Here is a 22,585-nt window from a genome sequence, read left to right on the forward strand (position 1 = left end):
ATGTTTTTTTTTAATACTCGAATCCCTAATAAAGTGAACTGATGCAAAAATAAATTCTGAAATAAAACAAAAAATATAAGTTCATTGATCATATCATACTTGCTATTTTATGAGGGGTTTTTTTAAAAAAATTTACTCCCACTCTACCACTTATATTAAAATTCAATAAATTTAAACTTTTGCATGAAAAATTTCAACTAAAAAAGTTCAAACTCTTAAATAATTTAAACTGATTAAGAATAAAAGAAAAACGACTTAATTAGTTAGTACACTTGTCAACTTATTCCCAATTAAGTCATGAGAAAGTTTATGCTTTTATAATTAAACACATGAATTAATAATAATTAATTTTTTGAAAGGGGTGGAATAGTGTGTGCATTACACATTTCACATCAACTTTGAGCCAGCTGTTGTCCAATAATTACAATAATAATAAACAAAAATAAAAATATGATTTTGTATTTTCTATATTTCACATAAAATCTGGGACAGTTGGAAAAAAGATCCACTTCTTTACAATTTCTCATCTCCATTTCTCTAAAATATATAATAATAACAATAATAATAATTAGCAATACTAATCATCAACAAAGGCAGCTAAATCAGCTAAACTAATAAATCAAACCATCTTCAATCTTAGCTTCATTAGCTAAACCCATGACAATTAAAACCTAAAATTAGAGTTTCCCCTTAATTATACACTTAATTAATTAATTATGATTAAAACTAGTACTAATTAAGCACCCATACTGTTATAGATTTTTTCTCAAATCCACCACAACAACACTAACATTATCACTACTATGCCTAGCCAAGGCTAATTTCGTCAATAGAATTGATGCATCTGAACACGCCTTGTCGGAGCTTTCTCCGGCGCCGGTCACCGTAATATCATTTCCCGGCGATCCCGCCGGAGACGGTGGCCGTCTCGATTGCAAACACATACGTGCCACGCCACACGCGGTCTCGTTCGATACCACGTCCCATAATCCATCACTGGCTAATATCAAACACTCATCTTCGTTGGTTCGATCTGTTATAGTGACCTCCGGTTCAGATATAACATATGGTTTCAAATAATTGTCACCTGTGACAAATATTCATAAAGATAATTTTAGAACGTTGTTATAGAGTTTATTTTTTGCTTCCAAATTTAGATCAATTAGAGAGTGTATGCCTTACCAATGGCTCGAGACATTGCTAAAACGCCGAGAACTCTAGCTCCGTCCCAATATATAACACGGCCACCAGCTTCTTGTATTCTATTCAATTCATCAGGTCGATCCGGCTGTGAGAGAAAACAAAAAATTCAATGTGAATTAGTATCATTTCAAAATTATCGAAACGTTAAAATGAATTCAAAAAACGAACCTTATGATCAACGGAAAGAGGAATAGCGACGCCGTTTCTACAGAGGACGGCACGAGAATCACCGCAATTGGAAACGATGATTTTGTCCGGAGTTACAACGGCAACGACGGCAGTTGATCCAACGGCATCGCACTGTGGAGTTTGAAGCTCGCATCTACAATTGGAACCTGAGGTAGAAGATGGAAGTACGCTAGTAGAATAATTAACAACTTCTTTATCCATTAACGAAAAGCTCTGAATCATTGCTTCTTTCCATTGAGTTTCTTCCTTCTCCACCTCATTTTTCACTATCTCGTGCATTCGATCTTTACACTTCATCGCCACCTACCAAAAACAAAAAATCAAAACAAGTTCAGCTAAAATTTCACTAAAACTATACTAATCTACAGTCGATTTAAGAATATTTACATGAGAACAGCCATGGCCATCATAAACACCGAAGAAATGTAAATTGCTTGAGTTTTCACTATTCTCTTTGCAAAACAAAGGATGAATCGAAACCGCATCTTCCATATCTCTTCTTCTTCCACATACAGAAGTCATCCCATATTTGGGTAAATCAGGCTCAATTTCAACAGATTGAGAACCAGATTCAGACAGATCCAACACTTCATTTTCATTCCTTTCATCAGTTACCGCCAACGAAATCGTTACACTGCTTTCCAATTTCTGCCTCTTGTTATTATCAATAACTTTGTCAATCTTATGCCTTTTCCGTCCATTTTTTTCCTGTGTTGCAGCTGCAACATCGGTAGGTACAAAACGGAATTGATGAATTTCCATTCTTCTTCTCCTCGCAGATTCTGAACTAGGCTCAACTGGTGTAGTAGCCTCAGTTTCGGCTATATTAACTCCACAACACATTCCAGCCATTATAGAATGGAAAAACAAAAAAATTGGAGAAAAAAATGTGATGTATATATTTATTTATTTTTTGATATATTTGATAAGTTTAATAAGCAAAAGGAGAAGGTTAAGTAGAAAGCTTTATTTTGGTTGATTTTTCGGGCAAGCTGCCCTTAGTTGCCCGTCACCGTCTTTGGGCAGAATGAGACACGTATTAGTGTTGTGACGTATGATTCTGCAGAAAAAAATTACTATGATCAAGGCCGTCCATTTGTTTCATAGATAGAAACCACGTGTGAAGCAGATTTTATTGATTTGAATTTACGTGGGCCAATGAGAAGATGACACGATATAGCTTGCTGTTCTGACACGCATGTGGGCTGTAGGACAATCACAGGCCGATTATTCGACTTTTTTCTCTTTCTTTTTAAGGAGGAAATACAATACGTGGCAACATCTTAGGATTTCAGATCTGTGTTTGTTCCACATGCCTTTTTAAGCGTTTGTATACCACCTTCCTAGGTTAAAGGTCAACTCCGTTACACTTTACCGATACGAGAGATAAAAGATAAATAATGAAAAAAAATGATATATCTCTATTGTTTAAAAATGACTGCATATATATATCATTTTTACTAATAGACGCACATGTATCATAATTTTATCGTTTAATTCGATATCTATACAATATTGAATCAATGGATAAGATTGTATCACATATTTCTATATAGTTATTCATTAGAATGAAAAACATATATGTTTAAATTTTTGGACGATAAAAATATCAATATCTCAAAAATATGACAAAAAACATATACATACTATTTCTGATAATTCGAAAATATATTTATCAATTTTCCCTAAATAATATTACTATAGATATTCATCGTTATTTTTAATTTATCGAGAATATAATTGATACGACTTTAAAGGTAAAATGTTAATAGATGATAGAGCGTGTTTGGTTTACTTGCTTTTTGGATGTTTAGGTTTAGTGGTGTCCACCATAGTAATAGCTTATTTTCGTTGCGTCTTGTTTTTATTTTCTACCATTATTAATTTTTATGGTGTTTTAATTAATATATTATTTTTAATTTCTTGCTATTATTATTTCTATAGTGATTAGCTATATTTTTTGCTTTATCATTTTATTTTTTCATACTTGCAATATTGCTTGAAGATTTTTTAAAAGCAATTTTTTCGTTTTTGTAAAATAACAAAAAGAATCACATAAATATTTTCATGAATTTTTGTGTATGAAATTTTAAAATATATTATTACTGTCATGATTATATTTACATATTATTTATGTTGTTCAAACATAAGTTAATGCTCATTATAAATATGAATAAGACCAACTCAAAATCAAAATTTCACCTGAGTTAAAAGTTCTTTTGGTTTTACGAACATAAAATTATTTAATTAATTTCATAAATCTCAACAAGATATTTTCTTTATACCATGATGAGGCACAAAAAGGTAGTTTTACACAATACCAGAGCGTGACAAACACGTCCATAATACTGCGAGTGGAAGAAATAGTTTTGCACTAATTCTTTTGTTCCATTCACTCCAGTTGTGAAACACTAAAAAGCGTCTACGTAACAAACAGAGTCATTTGACTAAGAATAAGTCAAGAATATCGCGATCGATAAATAAGATATCTTCATTCTTAATTATATGTTTTAAATTTCAAATTATTTTTCATTATAATAAATATAAATTATATATTTTAATTAAATTTTAATATAAATATAAACGCGATATGTGAGGGGACCACATATGTCAACATCAAATTGACGCTTGTGGAATATCTGAATTTTGATTATCCCAGAATGACAACACGTGTCTATACTATGACGTGTTGCTGAAGATGCAAATTAGAAATTTAAAAAACCTATTTTACCCCTTAACTCGACACGTTTAGAGTTATTTAACTCCCCCCCCCCCCCCCTCTTTTTTAATTAAATTAATGCCACCTTTTCACCATTTTGGAAATTAAAAAAAAAATAAAAAAATTGGGAAGATGTATGTATGTATCTCACACCACCCACCCACCCACTATTTGTATTAAATTATAATTTTATATCATCTAACGTGTCTTAAATTAGTTAGACAATATGCTTTCTATCATTTTATTTTACTATGATTCATGTTATAAAGTCAGTGTTATAGTCAAAAATTTTATAAAAGATGTCCAATAATAAATATATATTATAATATTTTTTTCGTTTTATTTTATGTGAGGTGATTCGATTTGAAATGAAATTTATAAAATGAAAAGGAATATTTTTAAAATCTATGATTTATACTGAATGATATAAATTTTGTGTAATTATAAATAATTAAGTTATCATCGTAAAGTTAAATTGTTACTTAATTTTCATTAAAAAATATATATATTTTTTAAGTTTGATTAAAAAAATAAGTCATATAAAATGAGACTGAGAAAATGAATTCGGAGGAACTTGATGTTTAGACTCTAAAATTGATTCCTATTATTTTATGTGATTATTTGATACAAGGAATAAGATGATAAAAATAATAATAGTAATAATCTTTTTTTGTCATTTAAAATAATATTAAATGACAACACGTGTCCTTATGCACAAATTAATACAACTCATTTGGAATTTGGTTTTCAAAACATGTCCGTTTTTCATTGCTTTCTCTTTTGATTCCATTCATTTTCACATTATCTTACTGCTTTCAAATTAAAAATGTTCTAAATAATTTGAAAATAGTAATTGAATTTACAATTTCAAACCATCATTATATATATATAAAATAGAGATTAAATAATATAAAATGGAGAGAGTATATGATACTATCATTACTGAGAAATCAAATTTAGTGTTGTATGTTATTTTGTGACGGAGTTGAAAATTTTATTAAGAATTGAAAAATATAAAGTAAAAGTGTATAAGTGTTGCTTTTCGAGATAGAGTATCTCAAGCAATTTTGATAAGTCCTTAATTACTATACTAAACCTTTACCTTGTATAAAAGAAGTGTCAAACACTTATATATATTTATTTAAATAAAATTTTGATATACATATAAAAAGTAATTTCTTGATAAAAGGGTATTGCTTAATACCCCTTATCCTAGGGTAGTTCTACCCCAGGCTGCACGTTGATCGGTCAACCTATCGAGACCTGTTAGGTTATTAGCATTTTAATATTAATATTTAACATATTAAATTGCTTTATTTTGGAGTAATAAGAATGGATGACTTCTACATCATCCATTAGCATTGGTTATCCATCAATGTATTTCATTCTTAATTCCTCCATTACTCCCTTTGTAACCTATGTAACATATGTAACTCCCTTTGTAACATATGTAACATATGTAACTCCCATTGTAATTTATGTAACCTATGTAACTCCTAGAACCATTATCTTCAATATTTACTATCTCCATTATCTTCCTATTCATTGCTAGGAAGACTTCTTGTAGTAACACACAATTCATAAGAGAAAACAAAGAGTGAAAGAGTTAGTCTAAAGAGAGTTCTTATTAGTTGAAGGGAGGTGTTCTTTTGTGGAGCTTTGGACTCAACTCTTGTCCAGAGTTGTTGAGTTATACTTTGTAAAGGCTGTTGTATCCTGGAGGGGACAAGTCAAAGAGGACTACTGCTGGACCGGTGAAAACATTTGCTGCAGTGGGCATGAATCTCCTTAAAGAGAGCGAGATATCCGCGCCTCAGCCTGAAGAGATTACTTTCTTCATTTTATTTTCTATTGTAATCTTGCAATTTTATTATCTTGTAAGTTTTTTCACTAACAATTTTAAGGAGAATTCAACATGGCTACAATTGAAAAAACCGCGGATGTCAAGATGGGAGATCTTAACAAGCCATTTCGGTTCAATGGTAACCATTTCAAAAGATGGAAGGGTAAAGTACTTTTCTATTTAAGTCTTCTCAATGTTTCTTATGTATTAACGGAGAAGAATCCAAATAAAGAAGACATCACCACTATGAATGATGATGAAAATATTTCTCATCTAGAGAAAGGGGAAAAGTACGATGGTGATTCCTATAAGTGTCGGTATTATCTTCTTAATTGTCTATCTGATAATTTTTATGATTATTATGATAGAACTTACTCTAGTGCAAAGAAAATTTGGAAGACATTGCAGAATAAGTATGATACCGAAGAGGCTGTAGCGAAAAAATATGCAGCTAGTAGATTTTTTCGTTTCCAAATGGTGGACAACAAATCAGTGGTAGATCAAGCTCAAGACTTCATCATGATTGTTGGAGAGCTTAGGTCCGAAGAGGTTAAAATTGGAGATAACCTTATTGTTTGTGGCATAGTGGATAAACTTCCACCTTCTTGGAAGGAATTTCAAAAAACTATGCGTCACAAACAAACGGAAACCTCTCTTGAAAGCTTGATAATGAAAATCCGCATGGAAGAAGAAGCAAGAGGCCAAGATGCACTTTTACAAACAGAAGAGAACAACATCACATCAAAGGTAAATTTAATTACTTCGAATAATGCTACTCCTAAAACTCACAAAAATACTTCTTTAAAGCCTAAGAAGAAAAAATTCAATAAAAATAATGGTAAACCTCTCAAGAAAAATAGTGGTGAAAATCACCAAGCACAAAATCAACAAGTTCAAGAAAAGGGACCATGCTTTGTTTGTGGCAAGAGTGAGCATATTGCTCGATTTTGCAGATTCCGGAAACGTGATCCTAACCCTCAGGCAAACGTTACCGAAGAACCTTTTGTGGTGGTGATTATCGACATAAACATGGTTGAGAATGTTGATGGATGGTGGGCTGATTCTGGTGCAAACCGTCATGTCTGTTATGACAAAGACTGGTTTAAAAAATATACTAATTTTGAGGAGCCCAAAACTATCATGCTTGGTGATGCTCACACTACTCAAGTGCTTGGAAAGGGAGATGTTGAATTATGTTTTACTTCTGGAAGGATATTAACATTGAAAGATGTACTTTATACTCCTTCTATGAGAAAAAATTTGATGTCTAGTTTTCTTCTTAATAAAGCAGGCTTTAAACAAATTATTGAATCTGATCAATATGTAATAGTGAAGAAAGGTATTTTTGTGGGGAAGGGGTACGCATGTGATGGGATGTTTAAGTTGAATGTTGAAATGAATAAAACTTCTACTTCTGTTTATATGCTTTCTTCTACTAATTTTTGGCATGCTCGTTTGTGTCATATTAATGATCGTTATGTTGGAATCATGAGTAGTTTAGGATTAATCCCAATGGTTAAAAAGAATTTTGAAAAATGTGAGGCTTGTAGTAAAGCCAAGATCACTAAAAGGCCTCATTTTCAAGTTGAAAGAAAAACTGATTTGTTAGATTTAGTTCATACTGATATTGGTGAACTTGGTGGAATTCTAACTCGTGGAGGTAATAGATATTTTATCACTTTCATTGATGATTTTTCTAAGTTTACATATGTTTACTTGATGAAAAATAAAAGTGATGCTTTTGAAAATTTCAAAACTTATCTCAATGAGGTTGAAAATCAGTTTGGAAGAAAAATAAAAAGAATTAGAAGTGATAGAGGCCGTGAATATAAATCAAATGAGTTTAATTCTTTTGTTAGATCATTGGGAATAATTCATGAAACTACTCCTCCTTACTCTCCTTCGTCTAATGGAGTAGCAGAAAGGAAAAATAGAACTTTAGTTGAATTGACTAATGTCATGCTAATTGAGTCACAAGCACCTTTAAATTTTTGGGGTGAAGCTATCTTAACTGCTTGTTATGTGTTGAATCGTGTGCCTCATAAAAAGTCTAAATTGACACCTTTTGAATTGTGGAAAGGTTACAAGCCAAGTTTGGGATATCTAAGAGTTTGGGGTTGTCTAGCCTTTGTGAGGCTAATGGATCCCAAGATTACAAAGTTGGGTAAGAAAGTTACTACTTGTGCTTTTCTTGGTTATGCTTCAAATAGTACAGCCTATAGATTTTTTAATCTTGAAGATAATATTGTAGTAGAATCTGGTGATGCTATTTTTCATGAAAATAAATTTCCTTTTGATACTAAAAATAGTGGGGGTCAAAGGATTGAACAAAATATTTTGTCACTACTTAGTTCTTCTACTTCAACTTTAAAAAATAAAGATGTTGTTGATTTTGAGTTAAGAAGAAGTAAAAAAGCTAGAGTAGAAAAAGATTTTGGTCTTGATTTTTATGTGTTTAATGTTGAAAACAACCCTCTAACTTTGAAAGAAGCATTATCTTCACATGATTCTATTTTTTGGAAAGAGGTTGTAAATGATGAAATGGAATCTCTAATTTCTAATAAAACTTGGAAGTTAGTTGATTTACCACCGGGTTGTAAAACAATTGGTTGCAAATGGGTCTTAAGGAAAAAGTTGAAACCGGATGGTTCTATTGACAAATACAAGGCTAGGCTAGTTGCAAAAGGTTTTGAACAACTAGAAGGCCTAGAATTTTTTGATACTTTTTCTCCGGTAACGAGAATTACATCCATTAGACTTTTAGTTGCTATGGCTGCAATTTTTGATTTGCAAATTCATCAAATGGATGTAAAAACTGCTTTTCTAAATGGAGACCTAAATGAAGAAATTTATATGGACCAACCTGAGTGTTTTGTTGAAGCAGACCAAGAAAGCAAAGTATGTAAACTTACTAAATCCCTATATGGCTTAAAACAGGCACCAAAGCAATGACATGAAAAGTTTGATTCCTGCATGATTGAAAATGGTTTTAAGACAAATGAGTGTGATAAGTGCATATATCATAAGTCTTGGAATAATTCACATGTGATCATTTGCCTATATGTTGATGACTTGTTGATCTTTGGCTCTAACATGAATGTTATTGATGAAGCTAAAAATGTTCTTAGAAGTCATTTTGGTTGAAAGATCTTGGCGAGGCAAATTTTATTCTTGGAATAAAAATAACAAGAACATGTGAGGGATTTTCCTTGACCAATCACATTATGTTGAGAAAATTTTGAAAAAATATAACTTTCATGATTGCAAACATGTTGCTACTCCTTTTGATTCAAGTGTTCACTTATTTCCTGTTGAAAGTGAAAATGATGTAATAAATCAAAAGGAATATGCTAGTATAATCGGAAGTTTGAGATATGTGACTGATTGCACTAGGCCTGATATTGCATATGCAGTAGGAGTACTTGGCAGGTTTACAAGCAAGCCAGGTAATGAACATTGGCATGCTATAACAAGAGTTATGAGATATTTAATTGGAACGAAAAATTGTGGTTTGTTCTATAAAAAATATCCTGTTGTACTTGAAGGCTTTTGTGATGCGGATTGGAACACTTTGTCAGGTGATTCCTGTTCTACAACTGGTTATGTCTTTACTTTAGGTGGTGGTGCTGTTTGTTGGAGATCAAAAAAGCAAACTATAATTGCCAACTCTACCATGGAGGCTGAACTAATTGCTTTAGCTTCAGCTAGTGAAGAAGCGAATTGGTTAAGAGATTTATTGTTTCAAATTCCTTATTTTGAAAAACCAATTCCTTCTATTTTAATTCATTGTGATAGCACCGCAGCAATTGGTAGAGTTTAAAACCGTTATTACAACGGTAAATCCAGACCTATAAGGAGGAAACACAGTAATGTAAGATCGTATTTGACAAATGGTACCATTAATGTTGATTATGTCAAATCTTGTGATAATCTTGCAGATCCTTTTACAAAGGCCTTAACAAGAGAAAATGTTTGGAGCACATCGAGGGGGATGGGATTGAAGCCTACAAATTCTTGAGTCATATATGAGGAAACCCAACCTGGGGACTAGAGATCCTATAACCAGGTTCAAAGGGAAAAACTAATCATATGATGACTTGTTGTGAAAAAATGCACTATTTTTTCCATCCCTATGATGTGAGTGCATTATTTCCTGTAGTTTGTGAAGGTTGAGTTGATAAAACTCTTAATGAATATCTGTAGCCCGTATAGGTGGAGTGTTAATCTTACAGGAGCACTCTCGACAGATTTCACCTATGTGATGTGTGGAAGTAGGTCGCTTCCTATGAGAATGGGGCTTATTCTCAAATGCACTCATGAAACCGGGATAGCACATGGCCATAACGTGCTGGCTGTTAAAGCTCATGTCAATACCTTGATTATTATGTGTGAGCAGTGATATTTTATTTCCCTTAAGCAGTCATAGTTCAAATCTGAGACCACTACGACTCTGGAGTAAAAGTTACTGTTTCACTAAGTGGAGGTTCAATGCAGAGCACACCTTCATTATGCATAGTAGTCTTCCTTCAGCTGATATACTCTCTTATCTAAATATTAAAATGAGTGGGGGATTGTTAGGTTATTAGCATTTTAATATTAATATTTAACATATTAAATTGTTTTATTTTGGAGTTATAAGAATGGATGACTTCTACATCATCCATTAGCATTGGTTATCCATCAATGTATTTCATTCTTAATTCCTCCATTACTCCCTTTGTAACCTATGTAACATATGTAACTCCCTTTGTAACATATGTAACATATGTAACTCCCATTGTAACTTATGTAACCTATGTAACTCCCATTGTAACCTATGTAACTCCTAAGACCATTATCTTCACTATTTACTACCTCCATTATCTTCCTATTCATTGCTAGGAAGACTTCTTGTAGTATAAATAGTGGTAGTCTTACTTTGATTTTAGAAACACACAATTCATAAGAGAAAACAAAGAGTGAAAAAGTTAGTCTAAAGAGAGTTCTTATTAGTTGAAGGGAGGTGTTCTTTTGTGGAGCTTTGGACTCAACTCTTGTCCAGAGTTATTGAGTTATACTTTGTAAAGGCTGTTGTATCCTGGAGGGGACAAGTCAAAGAGGACTAATGCTGGACCGATGAAAACATTTGCTGCAGTGGGCTTGAATCTCCTTAAAGAGAGCGAGATATCCGCGTCTCAGCCTGAAGAGATTACTTTCTTCATTTTATTTTCAATTGTAATCTTGCAATTTTATTATCTTGTAAGTTTTTTCACTAACATGACCTAATTTGCGGTGACACATATATATACACTCCTTTCATAATATTCAGTATCACTGATAATAAAATATCTGATGAAATTATATAAATATAATTTGAAGGAAATAATGTATATGTAAATTTTATCATTACCTTATTGAGATAAAGTGATTATTTTTGAAAAACTCTCTATTTGAGTATAATAAATGAAAATAAGTATGAAAAATAAAAAATGAACTTGAAAAAAGACGGAACTGTTAATACGAAAACACAATAACAATAATGTAATTAAAAGATCATCATAAATAGATAAATGGTAAAAAGGAAAGAAAAAGAAGAAGAAGAAGAAGATATTATTATAAGAATAAAATATTTATCAAGTTATAAAATGAATTCATTTCAGAATAAAATATTTATCAAGATGATATTTTATTCATCTCGTATTAATAGATGTTGCTATCATCAAAAGTTCCAAATATTTGTCAAGTTACAAAATGAATTCAGTTCAATATTAATTTTTTCATAAGTTATTATGTATTTTGATTTGACGTTGATATTTTCTTAATATGTCATGTACAAATTCTTAAAATCTTAAACTAAATATTTCTATTATCGAATACTAAAAGTTTTGATTTTCATTAAGGAACTTTAAAAAATGATTATAATTTAAATTTAATTAAAAAATTATATTTATAATTTACTTAATTATAATTTACAACTTCACGTTTGAAGAAGGTAAGACATATTTTAAACTATATTAAATACATGCGTTGTATCACATGTATCAATGAAGGAATAGTAATTGGGCTTATATTGGCAGATTAGTCGACTTCGACCCAAATAGAGATGCCCAGTTGAAACAATTTTTTTTTTTAAAAAAAATTTCTCTCCGGAGGATCGTTATTTGTATTGACATCTAATTAAATACGAATTAATATATCGTAGGATATATTTTCTAAGTTAACACTTTTAATTTAATTTTTTAGCTTAAACTCAAGATTTATAATTAAAATTATAGTAATTGAAAGAGGAACACATCTGCAGTAGATATGTTTAAATTAGAGAGAAGTATAAAAAATATCTCTATACTTGACTAACTAAACTTAAATACACCCTTAAATAAAAGCGTATTTCACTAATATTGCGAGATCGGGAGTATATTTAGCTTTAATCAGTCAAATAAAGAAGTGTTTTTAAAATTGTTGATAGTTCTGGAATAAACTAATAACTAGCGTCAAATTTAAAAACGTTCTTGATATCTATCTTTAAATTATAATAATAACAATATATTTAGTGAAATATCTTAAATGGAATCAATATAATACGATAGACTCAATCTTACCTCTATTTTGTAAAGATAGAAAAATTATTTTCGAAACATATTTAGACAAACAAATCCAAGTATATAGAAAGAAATGTTTATATTATTATTAAGAAAGTTAATAAGCTTACTATTGAATTTTTACATTTGTATCCCTATTACCTTTTCATAATTCCAATATTACCCTCAATTACAAAAAAAAGCCCTAGATCTAAGTTTCCTTTTCATTTTCTTTCTTCTTCTTCCTTCTAGATCTGTTTATCTCCTCTTTTCTTTCCTCCATCTCTGCACACATTTCTCCACCATTTCAGTAGCTAACGGTAAGTTTCTGCATTTTCTCCTTCTCAGATTTTCTGCGTTTTTTTCTCTGTTTTTTTTTTCTTCACTTTTTTATTTGTTATAAATCTTCAAATGTTGGTGATGATTGAACTGTTCATACTGTTGTTGTTGATAGATTCAGTGTTTTCAAATCAGAAATATATTATAAATTCAAATTTAATCGAACTCGAGCTCAATATATATATATATATATATATTGGACATAAAACAGAAATCCCCAAAAAATTAGAAATAATTGACAAAAATAGTCTCTTATTTTGTTTATATTAACTTCAAAATAGTGTTTGGTACTTTTAATTTATTAAAATTAAACATTTTTTATCTTATCAAATATTTACCAAATTTTAATTGGAATATGTGAAAATAAATGTATATTTTTATGTTCATAATATATAATATATATATATGTAAGTAGTAATATATATACATATGTATTCAATTTTCATGTTGTTGTTACAGGAGCAATGTGCTATATAGAATTGTTGCAAAGACCTATTAATATTTTAAAGTCTCACTTGTGCAAAAACCTTGAGTTGAGTTACTCGTGAATTTAGTAGCTTTTGCTCAGATTCTATATATATATATAATTAAAAAAAATTCAAAATGTTTATTAGTGTCGCATTAACTTTTATAAGAACTTGTGAACTTCAAATCCTGAATCCTTTTCTGGTTCGTTTAGTGAGTCATAATGTGCGAGGGTGCTATCCCAAAACTCGGTACCACCATCCACATCTCCGCGCTCGATGGGATCATCAACGTTAACTCCCTTTTCACGCTAGCCGTGTTCATCGGGCTAGCTTGGAACCCACATGATCAAGGTAATAGTCTCTCTCAGGACTCGAGTTGTATCGCGGAGCCCAAGGTTGTGGAGGACCTTGTAGCCTTTCATGTGTACTCATTTAGTTGTTTCCTCTTTTCTAGCCTCATTGCCTTGTGTCTTAAGCAAGCTATTCGTCTGGCTAAGTCAGCACACTTCCCAACCGTCTTCACGGTTGACTTAGCCCTAATCAACAAAACCGCCCTACGGGTCGGGTACTTGGTCTCGGCTGCGGGATCGGTTCTCGGGTCGGTTTTTTTGATGCTAGGTTTGATCAATGTGGTTCAAATCAAACTTGGAATTTTGGGGTGTGGGAGTATGCATACTTATGGAGCTATTATTCCTCTTGTGATTTTTGTGCCATTAGGGCTACTTATTTATGTTTGTACTGTTTTTTATGCTTTCACTCGTTAATTTGATCAATGTATAATTAATTAATTAATCGATACATTTACAAAAAAAATTAACTATATTTTCTATCACCCCTAAATGCTAACTTGGACATTGTATAAATATCTCAATTTGATATTTTAAAGTTTATTTGTGTCTTCTTTTAGTTTGTTTTTTTCTACTAGTAGGTTTTCTCGGAAAACTCTATTTATTCAGATGTAAATTTTTTTGATGAAATAACGATTGGTCTTGGAGAAATTGTAAAGTTATCTTGGTGCAATTCATAAGTTATGAATTTGAATTGTGAGAGTAGGTTGTTTACGTCATATTTTTTAGAAGGTGACAATTAATTAAACTTTACGAAAATATGAAATACTATCTCGAGTTGATGTGAGTTTTTGAATGGGAAAAATTGAATTTTGACAATAAATATGTAAAACACTAATTTTCATGATTGAAGAAAATTGGAAGTATTTTTGTTTGCCCCATTTTCAATTGGCCCAATTGTCAATCCTAGTCCTGATTGGTTATTTATGTTGATCTAGGCCCGTTTTGATATGATTCCAAATATTTATTTCTTTTTGAAGTTGAAATTTTATTTGAATTTTTGAAATTGTATTTTTTTCTTTTAAACATGAGAACACTATATATACATATATATTATTTGTGAATACTATCAAAAATTTCCTAAAAATCATTCAGTATTACCAAATGAGCAAATCGTAATTTATAAATAAGGTACTGAAATATCACGACTTGCCGATTCATGTTATTTCAAAGTTCAAACTTTAAAATAATTATAATTTTACAAAGATTCAACGGTCCAACAAATCAACAATAGTAATAGCTAACTATTCAATGATAAAATCCTCCACATGAAATAGACAACTTATTCTTCACTTATGAATAGACGAGGCATCATATCACACATGATATCAGCATATATGATAATTCACGTGAAATATACTTGGATAATCTATTTATCACATAAAATACGTGTGTCTATCCATTTAAATAACTTTATATAAATTTTAACTGTTTAATTATGCACATTTATATAAAATTAGAAAAATATAAATATCAAATGATATCAAATTAAAAGATTAGTTGAGAAATAGTTGTGCTTGAAGGATGGAAAATGGAAAAGGGGGATGTTTAGACATCAATCGATACTTTGTGTCAAAACTTGTCGATGGTGATGGGTCATCCACTACACCAATATCCACATTTTGTCCCCACAAAACACACACACACAAAACCCTAAAATGTTTGAAAGTCCAATTTTTTTTTTTTTACCAAATACAAGAGCTATCCTAGACATTCATGCAACCAATAATCAAATGACACATCATTATGTTTAATTATCATTATATTTTAAAAATTACTAGTTTCTTTAGCAAAGAATAACCTGATTTGACCTGACACGGAGTTTAAGAGTATAAAGAAAAAATTTTAAATATTGTGGCCCAATATTAAAGTTAGGTCGTATTTATAAAATTGTCATTTGATCTTGTGGATTTAAACATGTCACATGAAAAGTTGAAATTAAAATATTACCAAAAAAGAAAAAAGACATTCTTCTTCAAACATACTAGAAAAGAAAAAAAAGATTATTTTTTGAAAGAAATGGAATAAAATATAACGAAATCAAAATAGGTAAGTCATTACAAGAAATAAAAAAATTTTCATTATAAATTAATTCGTTGATAAACGCACGATGAAAAACAGATTCTTATTTCATTTGGAAAAAAACATATTGTGGTGAGGTAGAAGGATGATAATAATGAACCTAAATAAAACTAATGATTTCATGGTAAAATTAAGCAAGAGGATATTTTGATTATTGCGTATCCATGGTTTATCATTACAATCTTTTCTGTGTGAAAGTTGAGTGGAAAAACTATTATTTTTTCTGTTTCAAAATATTTAACCTTTCGAAAGTCAAATTATTGAATCTTAATTTATATTTTTAACATATATTATTTGTATAATTTGAAATATTGTATCAATATAATTTCAAAAATTACCATAATGTCGTCTCCACTTGGACATATTAACAGTGAGACCAGTTGGCTAGTCTTGTATTAATCATAATTATATTCGTTATACACTTCATTTAGTATATATTCTAACCATCTTTTGTCAAAATTCAATGTGTCAAGAAAAACAAATTAATTTGGATGCACATTGGTAAAGCAATACTCAATTTGTACGTAGTTCTTCCGTTCGAAATTATTTGACATGTTACGTTTTTCGAAAGTTAACTCGATTAATTTTTAAAATTAAATTAGGTCAAATTAATTTAATATTTTCAATTAAAGTAAATATTCTAAAACTATATGAAAAGTATTATAAATTTGTAATTTTTTTACATATTAATATGATAAAAAGATACATCTTAAAATGTTAGTCAAAGTTTTTATAATTTAACTCTAAAAATAAAAACCATGACAAATAATACCAAATGAAGGGTATAATTACTTTGTCTATAGAATTAACATATTTATTGAAATAATAATGAATATAATAAATTTGTTATTTTATTCCTATTAATTGAAAAAAGAATTTTAAACTACCATAAATAATATGTAGATACTCTCTGTCATATTTTTGCGATATTAGTGCCATTGCCATCTAAAAATTAAAGCATATATATATTTTACGCTAACTGACATACACCTGTCATAATCTTATCCACCGACATAATATTTATTAAATATCAAATTGACGAATAAAATTGCACCACATATCTCCAGGGGGCGAAGCTAGCTTATTTCAAGATTGTTCATCCACACCTCCTTCAGCGGAAAACTATATTATTTATACATGATCAAAATATTTTTTAATTATATATAATAAATATCGAATCCCCTTAGATTACTTTGTATATTTATTTCTCCAGATTTTAAACTCCCTTATAAAAGTTTTGATGTTTTAATCTATCGTTTGAAAGGTAGATATACTTTAGTTTATGGACGAAATGAGTATTAACGTTTCAAAAGTATGACAAAACGTATTTATATATCATTCACGTCAATTCAAATAAAAAAATATATTTGTCCTTGAGCATATAATGAAATGAATGGATTAAAAAATTTAAATTTTCAGAAAATTGATATGATAAAATTATCATTTTTAACTTGTTAAAATCATTAAATAAAAAAAAAGATAGTCAAGAGAATACGTGTCTGAATCTTGGGAAATGTGAGACAGAAGATTAATATTTTGACAGCACAAATATGATTGCCACTTACCATTTGACAACAAACATTGCCTCTCTAATCTCCTGTTTTAATTTACGTGACACAGTTAAAATTTTAAAATTTAATTCATTAATTAATATACAGAAATTTAGAATTTTTGATGTTAAAACTATATGTGAAGTTCTGAAAATAATATATACATCAATTCTTTTTTAAAAAAATTAAAATTATTTTTGATATATACTTTAGCTTAAATAAAACAAAACTAAAAGTTTAAAACAAAAAAGGAAAAAACTTTATTTAGAACCAAGAAAGGAAAATCTTTGATGTACTTGTAAATGAAAAACAACTCTGAAGAAACCCCAGAATTGCACAGGAACCCAAAAAACCTAGCCCACCCACAAAGTACCAACTGAATATATATTTTTAGATTCTTCGATATTTATATTAAAGAAGAAAATAAAATATTTTTTGAAAAAAATAATTTTATATTTAAAAAATTTAAATTTAAATTTTTTTTATTAAAAATATAAAAAATACAATATATTGAAATATAGAGTTTTCTAGATCATTCCAGTCTTTTTTATTTAAAAAAATTTCTTTATTAGATATCAGTTACAAAAGCAGCAAAGTGCTTGTTGGTTTTCTCCATCTTTTATTATTCCAATGTAAACTGAAGAGAGCTGGTTGGTGCCTCCAAGAAGACTACTTTTTTTGGCTCTTTCTTATAATCAATTTTTTTTATTCATCTGATTTTAGTTTAATTAGATAAAAAGTTAGTAATAAAATTATTATATTAATCACATTTCTCTATTTAATAATAAATTATATAAATATATGTTTTAACTTGACATTAAATCATATTAATACTCTCTAATTTTGAATGTACGTAACATTTTATATGATAATTAATTAACTGCACTCTGTATTAAAGTCATACATATATTATATTACATAAAAAATATATATCTATTTATTCAATTTTATACGATAATCTGTTTATCCATATGGAAGACATAAATTTAACTAAAGTCAGACATTCTTATTTATTATAACAAAACAAAGTTTAATCAACTAAAAGCTTTTTAACAATGAATTAACAAAATCTTATTAATAAAAAATTCATATTTTTAAATTAAAGAATTATTAGAAGAGGAAAAAAAGAACATTCTTCCTTGAAATTTTAAGAAAATAATAATATATTAAATTTAAGCCAAGAGAGTATTTTATTTTAAAATTATAAAAAGGAGAGAGAAATAATCTTAGAGAGAGAAAACCAATACATTAGATAAACTTCTAGTGAATCTTTTTCTCTTAGGTTAGTGAGAAATTGAAAGTGAATAGAGTGTAGAATGGCAAATCGATGGTGGGCTGGAAATTTATCAATGAATCCAAAAGTAGAAGACAAATCAAATCAACTCCGCTCCGATAAAGAGCAGGAGTTCATGAATACAACCGCCGCCGCCGCCGCCACCGCCACCACCAACAGTAGTGAAAATCCAAATGAAATGAGTCATGAAGGGGAAGAGAATATACAGAGTCCCGAAGGTCTGTTTTCCTCTGGACCGTCCAGCTCTACGCATAGAGCTGGACGGCGACCCAGAGGAAGACCTATGGGCTCAAAAAATAAGCCCAAACCACCAATAGTAGTAACCAAAGAAACCCCAAATTCCCTCAAAAGTCACGTTTTCGAAATTAAATCCGAAAGCGATATAATCGAAACCATAGCCGCTTTTGCGAACCGCCGCGGATGCGGCGTGTCCGTGTTGAGCGGCAGCGGTATAGTAACGAATGTTACGTTACGCCAGCCGGCCGCGGTAACCGCGGCCGGAGCCGGAGGCGTAATTACGCTTCACGGTAGGTTCGAGATTTTGTCATTATCCGGCGCGTTTTTACCCGCGCCGAATAGTCCAGTTGGAGCAACTGGACTGACTGTGTACTTGGCCGGTAGCCAAGGACAAGTTGTTGGTGGAAATGTTGTTGGTGAATTGATAGCATCTGGTCCAGTTATTGTAATTGCTGCATCTTTTACAAATGCAACATTCGAAAGGTTACCGATTGTGGAGAATGATGAAGAAGAAGTGGAGAATAATGTAAATGAAGGGATGCAAATGGATATACCTACAACTTCAGGGGCTGGTAATGTAAATTCTGATAATTTGCAAGTTGATCATCCATCTCCTTCTACTTCTATTCCTATGTACAATTTAGCCACTAATGTTTTGCCTAATGACCAAATGCACCATGAACTTTTTTGGACTCCTCCTCCTTCAAGGCCTTCTCCATATAGTTAGTTATTTAATTATCTTTTTCTAGTTAGAAACTTTTATAATGTTGTTTACTTTTTGTGAATTTTTTTCTTTTTAATTAGTTTTTTTTAGGTTATGTTTGTAACTTTGAATCCTTAGAAGTTTTATCAATTTGGTTTGTTTTATAAGCTACTATCTTTTTTTTTTGGGTAGAAAATTGTTTGAGTTTTATTTGATGTAGGTTATATACGAATTCATAAAAAAATTCTCATGTAATTCACCATTTTCTTGTGGTGTACGTTTATATTGTGATTCAGGTATCATTTACTGACTTCATTTTTATTTTTTTTTATTTATGATGTTTGAAGATGAATATAGAATTTAAATTTGATGGTTCAATCTTTTATGTTCTTACCATGAAATGTACCATGTATGTTAAAGGATTTAATATTGGTTGAAATTTCTAATTCTTCTCTTATTTAAGTGGGGTTTGGAGACGATAAGGTGTACGCAGACTTTACCCTAATTAATTTTTATTTTTCTGAAAGATGGTTTTCGACGGATTCTTAGATAAATAACCTTTTAGGTCATAGTACACCTTCTAATTTTGGTGTATAGATATCTAGGTAGAATTATAGCTATTACTTCAATTATATTTTTGATATTTTTGTTTAATCATTTGGTATTTATTAATTTAAATTTGCATCATATAGTGCCCATTTAGGGAGAAATGCTATGATTGAATTGATTTTGGATATTTTGAGTACTAGCTTTCTGTTCACATCATCTATACATTTCCAGGCTTTAAATTAGAAGTGATTTTCATAGTAGATTGATGGAAGGCTGGAGACTAGTTATGGTTGTATCGCTCATGTGGTGTAGGGAATGTAATAGTTTTTTCTTTAACTAGAGATTTCAGATTCGGACTTTAGGTATGAGGAATTCTTGGTAGGGATCGGAGTCTTTCCCCTCAATGAGGTTTTACATGGAGTGAATTTTGAAATAGTTGGAATTCAATGTAGATATCAGATATCGAGTGAGAAACTAAAAAAAAAATTAGCTTTATTTTCGTAATATAGTTTTTTTTCTTTTATTTCCTTCCCAATATTTAGTGTCCGTTTTGGGTTTTAACTTATTTGAACATGTTGTCAAAAAGTCTCAGTTTTAGCTTAATAGGGTTTCAGATTCGAAATCCTTTGCATGTTTTCTCGATTGAGCTCGTTTCAACTTGCCTAGTGTGATTTATTACCCCTTATATATGATTTGTGAGCTCATTACACTAAAGCGAGATTTATCTTGTACCTGCATGAAGAACAACAAAACCTAGTACATTTTCTTTTGGTCTTATTAAGGGGAAAATATATTTTCGTTCCGGCTATTAATTGGTACCTTCTGTCCAACAATATTTGTTTATCGTTGATTTTACACACTTCTATCCTCCGTTTAATAATAGTTATCCGTTTAATAATAGTTATTAACTATACTATTTTGGATGTTCAACAATACTTATCTATTTTAAGAAATCAATAGATTATTTTTTTTATACTTTAGTTTTTATATATAGTCATTTTTCTACTATTACAATTTTCAATGATATTTAAAGGGTGGTATTGTAAATTTACTCTTCTATTTATAGTTCTTAAGAGGGGTGTTAAGTAAAAAATGAACAATTATTGTTGGACAGAAGGAATATATCACCTTTGAATATAATAAATTTAATATCTTGAAAGATGTAACAGGAAAATAATTATAATTAGTGATAAGAATAAATTAGAAATCAATTGTAAAATTATCTATTAAATTCATAAAGCGAGTATATATTATTTAATATTTCAAATAATATAGTGGATAACTGTCGTTGAACGAAGCGAATAGTAATAATGTCTTGATTCATAGGAAAGAAGAAAATGTTAGATTTGTGTGTCAATTAAATTGGCCTTTTCTGGCAACTGCATATGGGACGTTGGGAAGTTGTTGTACTAATATTTGTATTTCATTAAACGCAACCAATTGTTACTTAGGGCTTTTAGCTACGAGCTCAATCGAAAAACACATGCAGTTGATATCGATATTTTCTGCTCAACCAACTCGAACATCATCTTGAATAATGATTTTTCTAAGGGGTGTAAGATAAATAAATGTGGTGTTTCATCTTCTATTTGACCCTTAATTTGTCCTTTTTATTATACATGTAATTGACTTTTGAAAAATAAAATGTTATAGTCAATATTGCCAACTACTAACTTCATGGTTAAATAGGAAAATTAAAGTAATATACATTCATAGATATTACACTTTGGCCCAGTGTGAGAATATGAGTTACTTTGTTAGTTGTGGAGCCTGATTAATATTTGGTGTACTGTCACATATATTAATGTTCACGCTTTGGTCCAGTGTGAAAATGGAGGCTGCAATATTTAGTCTCTATTTATTTTTTGTAACTTAAAATACTCTGAATTATTAATATATACCCTTTCTCCGTGGAAGTTTATTACAGGATGTTATCACGAAATATTGGTTTCTCTCTTTCTCTCTCTTTCTCTTGCAAGTTCTTGTGTTCTTCATTCATTAAGTGTGTGTGTGGATTCGATCCTAACATTACTAACTCCCGGAGAATCATGTCATTTCACATGTCACGTATTATCACACAAGAAAGCAATAGGTGAATGGAGATAGCTCGAAAAAGGTATTTTTCTTTAAACGACTAATATGACCACTAGCTTGAACTACGACCGCTTTTAGTTTTTGGTTCGAATGGAAAAGGTGCAATCTAAGAGAGGTGGAAGGTTTACACAACTGTAAGCTAAGATGATTGAGAAGCATACCGTGTGGTTTAAACTAATGAGTGGCATAGTTATATTGATTCAATGGTATTAAGAATAACGTTTTAAGAGATATATATACTAAAGTTTTGAACATCTTTAATAAAAATTACTAGCTTTTCTACCGCAATAGAATTATTTTATTAAAAGTCTTGCGCTCTACTCACTGAGCTAATTGTAATGCAGAATTCAATGAAAGTCGCGAACATACACTTCATTGACAACATTTTATTGGGCCAGGGTCCAATATTGAG

The 22,585-nt window shown here is 30.1% G+C and overlaps 3 protein-coding genes across 3 annotated transcripts; 2 read left to right on the top strand and 1 right to left on the bottom strand.

Annotated features, from left to right (window-relative positions):
* Positions 1-451: 451 nt before the first annotated feature.
* On the bottom strand, positions 452-2,617 carry LOC101248778 (protein phosphatase 2C 37). The gene is made up of 4 exons (XM_004239863.5): positions 1,780-2,617; positions 1,372-1,695; positions 1,183-1,288; positions 452-1,087 (listed from the first exon to the last, which is right to left on the bottom strand). The coding sequence occupies exons 1-4, from the start codon at positions 2,242-2,244 to the stop codon at positions 753-755; spliced, it is 1,230 nt and encodes a 409-aa protein (XP_004239911.1). The 5' UTR covers positions 2,245-2,617; the 3' UTR covers positions 452-752.
* Positions 2,618-12,692: 10,075 nt separating this feature from the next.
* Positions 12,693-14,315, top strand: LOC101248485 (uncharacterized). Its single transcript, XM_004239862.5, has 2 exons — positions 12,693-12,831; positions 13,530-14,315. The coding sequence occupies exon 2, from the start codon at positions 13,539-13,541 to the stop codon at positions 14,079-14,081; it is 543 nt and encodes a 180-aa protein (XP_004239910.1). The 5' UTR covers positions 12,693-12,831; positions 13,530-13,538; the 3' UTR covers positions 14,082-14,315.
* A 4,128-nt stretch (positions 14,316-18,443) lies between these two features.
* Positions 18,444-19,840, top strand: LOC101248201 (AT-hook motif nuclear-localized protein 15-like). The gene has a single exon (XM_004239861.5). It carries the CDS (start codon positions 18,613-18,615, stop codon positions 19,552-19,554), a length of 942 nt encoding a protein of 313 aa, XP_004239909.2. The 5' UTR covers positions 18,444-18,612; the 3' UTR covers positions 19,555-19,840.
* The last annotated feature ends 2,745 nt before the right edge of the window (positions 19,841-22,585 follow it).

This window comes from Solanum lycopersicum, chromosome 5 (genome assembly GCF_036512215.1).
Source record: "Solanum lycopersicum chromosome 5, SLM_r2.1".
In the NCBI taxonomy this organism is placed as follows: Eukaryota; Viridiplantae; Streptophyta; class Magnoliopsida; order Solanales; family Solanaceae; genus Solanum; species Solanum lycopersicum.